The sequence below is a fragment of the Nyctereutes procyonoides genome, unplaced genomic scaffold (assembly GCF_905146905.1).
Source record: "Nyctereutes procyonoides isolate TBG_1078 unplaced genomic scaffold, NYPRO_anot_genome, whole genome shotgun sequence".
In the NCBI taxonomy this organism is placed as follows: Eukaryota; Metazoa; Chordata; class Mammalia; order Carnivora; family Canidae; genus Nyctereutes; species Nyctereutes procyonoides.
Window position 1 is genome coordinate 17,927,243 of NW_026575128.1, and position 4,030 is coordinate 17,931,272.

At 40.5% G+C, this 4,030-nt stretch overlaps 1 protein-coding gene across 1 annotated transcript; it reads right to left on the bottom strand.

Annotated features, from left to right (window-relative positions):
- Window positions 1-3,231: 3,231 nt before the first annotated feature.
- On the bottom strand, window positions 3,232-3,828 carry RNASE9 (ribonuclease A family member 9 (inactive)). The gene has a single exon (XM_055341852.1). It carries the CDS (start codon window positions 3,826-3,828, stop codon window positions 3,232-3,234), a length of 597 nt encoding a protein of 198 aa, XP_055197827.1.
- Window positions 3,829-4,030: the final 202 nt, after the last annotated feature.

Below are 4,030 nucleotides of genomic sequence, written 5' to 3' on the forward strand. Positions count from 1 at the left end.
GATACTAACAGACTTTCACTGTTCATTTGTCTAAATGTGCCACCTAATGTCTTTAGGTGGTAATAGATTTTTTTTTAAAGATTTTATTTATTTATTCATGAGAGACACACAGAGAGAGGCAGAGACACAGGCAGAGGGAGAAGCAGGATCCCTGCGGGGAGCCCAACATGGGACTCGATCCTGGGACCCCGGGGTTATGATCTGAGCCAAAGGCAGACGCTCAACCATGGAGCCAGCCAGGTGCCCCACATCATACATTTTTAAAGGAGAATACCAAATGGGTTTATTTTGGTTAAGAGACAAAGATGGTATGTATTTTTTCCCTATTCTTTTTTTTTTAAGATTTTATTTATTTATTCATGAGAGGCAGAGAAAGGGAGGCAGAGACACAGAGGGAGCCTGATGTAGGCCTCAATCCCAGGACACAGAGATCATGACCTGAGCTGAAGACAGATGCTCAATGGACTGAGCCACCCAGCCGTCCCTTCCCTACTCTTACAAGTGCTGTTGCCTACAGTCCTTCACTGAGTAATTAAAATTTTAAATGAATTTTGCATCACCACTTCACACCCACTAGGATTGTTATTATATATATATAAAAAAAGAAACTGACAGGTTTTGGTGAGGATTGGACAAATTGAAGCCTTAGTGCGTGGCCGGTGAAATGTAAAGTTGTGCAACTGCTATTGAAAAGAGTGTGCTGGTTTCTCAGAAAATTAAAAGAAAAAAAAAGAATTATTTTATGATTCAGCAGCTTCACTTCTGGGCATAGACCCAAAAGAATAGAAAGTAAGGACTCAAACAGATATTTGTGCATCCTTGTTCATAACAGCATTGTTTGCAAGGCCAAAAAGTAGAAGTGACCCAAGTAAGCGTCCATCGATGGATGAATGGATAAACAGCATGTAGTGTAAACATCTAATGGAATATTATTTAGCCTTAAAAGGGAAGGAAACTCTGACATGTGGTACAACACGGGTGAACCTTGAAGACATGATGCTAAGTGGAATAAGCCAGGCTCAAAAGGACAAATACTGTGTGATTCTATTTACATGAAGGATCTAGAGTAGTCAAATTTATAAGGGACAGGAAGTAAAATGGGACAGTTATTGTTTAATGCATACAGTGTTTCATTCTGCAAGATGAAAAATTTCTGGAGACAGCTGCGGGGCTGGTTGCACAACCGTGTGAATGCACTTACTGCCGCTGCAGTATGCACTTAAAAATGGCTAAAGCAGTAAATTGTATGCTATATATATCTTACCACAATTAAAAAAATTACTGTTGTATCATATCAATGGATTCTTTTTTTTTCCTATTTTATTTATTTGACAGAGAGTGAGTGAGCACAAATGGGGAGTGGCAGGCAGAGGGTGAGGAAGAAACAGGCTCCCCACTGAGCAGAAAGCCTGACTTGAGGCTGGATCCCAGGACCCTGGAATCAGGGCCTGAGCCCAAGGCAGATGCTCAACCAACTGAGCCACCCAGGCACCCCTATCAGTGGGTTCTAACATAAAGAATAAATTGTGCTGTGAGTCAAGGTTATGGACAATATTCATCACATTAGTTTGGTATTATTGAAGAGCGAATGCTAATGGAGACTGGATGACAATCTTTTGAAATCTTACGATGGGTAAAGCTGAAAATTATGGTTTTGATCTATCTTAAGGAATCCAGCGGATAGAGGCTGGGATCTGGATTTTTTTTTTTTGCAATACTAGATTAAAAAAAAAAATCCATGTAAATAATCCTTGTTCTAGTTCCACGATTCTAGTTATAGGTTGTGTATGGATCAGATCATTTATCTGGAGAGGAGATAACATCATGATGATTTCATGCCTTCTTTACTGTACTATATCCAACTCTTACAAATATATTGTATACTGTATAGTCCCAAGATAGGTGGAATGAGCACAGCCCAGGTGAGATGGCCCATAGCACGTGCCCAGGCTAGCCTACGTGCAGAACTTCTTTGGCTGGTGTATAGGAGGTTGACTTTTAGAGCGTGTCGTGAGATTTCTAAAGTTTGATGGGATCCTCATTCATTCAGACATTACAATCAAAAGTCACAAGCTTCCATGTGAAGAGCAGTTTGATTTCCTGGTATTTTTTCCCTAGTCACCGAAATGGTATCTGGCAGTACTTGGCTCTAGGCCCTTATTTACGTCAACTGGTTGATCAAGTAAGCTCTGAGCTCTGAGTCTGAAGAGAAGAACAAAGACTGGGGAATAAATGAGTAGATTGGGTTTCAGTGCAATGTGCAAAAGTAATAGACACTATCCCTGCCATCTCCCTTCACTACTTCTTATCCCATTTTCCATGAGTTGTTGAGAATCATAGTTAAAGGATATTAAGGAACTTCACAGACACAGGGAGAGAAATTATTACCTGTACCGGAAAGACAGATTTCCTTTATCATACAGATTCTCCAGCCTTTTCTGGAAGTGGCGTATTCTCAGATGAAGCCACATCTACTGGCAAGTGAGGAAAGGAACTGTAAATAAATGTGACTGTGCCAGAAAGCGAGGAATTGTTTGGGGTTTTGTGAACAGTGATGTCTAAGCTAAAGCCAAAATGTGGGAATCTACAAACATAGCATTGGACAATTGAAAAGTACGTCGGGGAGCTTGCTATCCCGAATGTTTAGAATCTACTAAACATTCTCTACTAGAATCTACATCTTCAGATTCTCATTGAGCATTGTGTTGTATGGAAAGAACAGAACAAGTGAAATGTCCACAAATATAGTACTGGAAAGTTGAATCGCACAATTTCTTGAGGAGCTTCAGGTTCATTTCATTTCAAATTATGCTACAGAGAAAGGCAGTTCCAAACCCCAAAGCCCCACATACTGACTTCACTAGGTCAATGCACTTTATTAGTTCTACTCAACTAAGGGTTCACATGAACACAACGCAGGAGGAGTACACTCCAGACGACCATTTCCTGTTTCTCTTGGAGCTGGCTCTCTGTCACTGCAGGCATTCATCCTCATAACACACTCAAAATGTGCTAAAGTACTTGACCTGTTTGAAACCACTTCTCAGAGCGCCATCAACCAACTTAGCCCACGTTGCTTTTGCATGGTGTTAGGAGAAGAAAGGGAGATGGTGGATGACTAAAATGAATGGGATCAAAATGAGCATTCTCGATTTTGACCTGCAAGGATCAGTATGGAGAAGGTTATATCCTCCTACTCTTGACTTCTTAGAGAATATTCTTTTAGAATGGCTACTTTTTTGCATTGTGGTAGATGTTGGCTTTCACATCATTATCCAGAGCCATAATATCATCTACGTAAACAGGAACAATTTCCTGAATATTATTTTGCCATCGACAAGTAATAAGGACATAGCCCTGCCTATAAAAAGAGTCATATTCACAGTCTGTCATTTTAGCTCCTCCTGTTAAATTACAATAGACTCCTTCTATTACTTCCTTGCTCCTGTGACATTTCTTAACTCCATTCTTACAAGGCACATTTAAGTTTTTACAGGTCTTTTGCACGTCCTCATATGCTATTTGGAGGAAGAAATGTTCTCTGACACAACTGAAATTGTTGTGAACGTTTTTCATCTTGATTTCTTCAGTACAGTAGGCTGAATCAGTTAGTGGTCTTCCAGGATCGATAATAATACGTCTTAGGAAAGTATCTTTGGTAGGAGGTTTGGCAGGTCCTGGGCTGTATATGTCCCCCAAGTAATCTTCAAACTCTTCTAGCTTTTCATCTGTGAAATCACCAAAGTTCTTCAGAATTATAAATTGCAGTGGCTGCATCATCAGCAGGAGCAGCAGAGCCAGGGGCTGCATGGTGAGCAGAGTCCACATGTCCTTTTGCGGAGACTAGGAGAGATAAGGAGATAAGTTCCACTGCCACAGTGTGTCTGCTTTTGTTCCTCAGCCACATTAACTCCTGCTGTTCTGAGCTCTAAGACTTCGGACAATTTTCAAATTGACAACTCAGAATATATTTCAATATTTCTGAAACATGGACTGAAAAGTAGCCCATGGTCAGCCTGGAAGACTGTGG

Bases quoted from the DNA above. Each gene is read 5' to 3' on its own strand.
- RNASE9 (XM_055341852.1), bottom strand. From the start codon at position 3,828: ATGTGGACTCTGCTCACCATGCAGCCCCTGGCTCTGCTGCTCCTGCTG.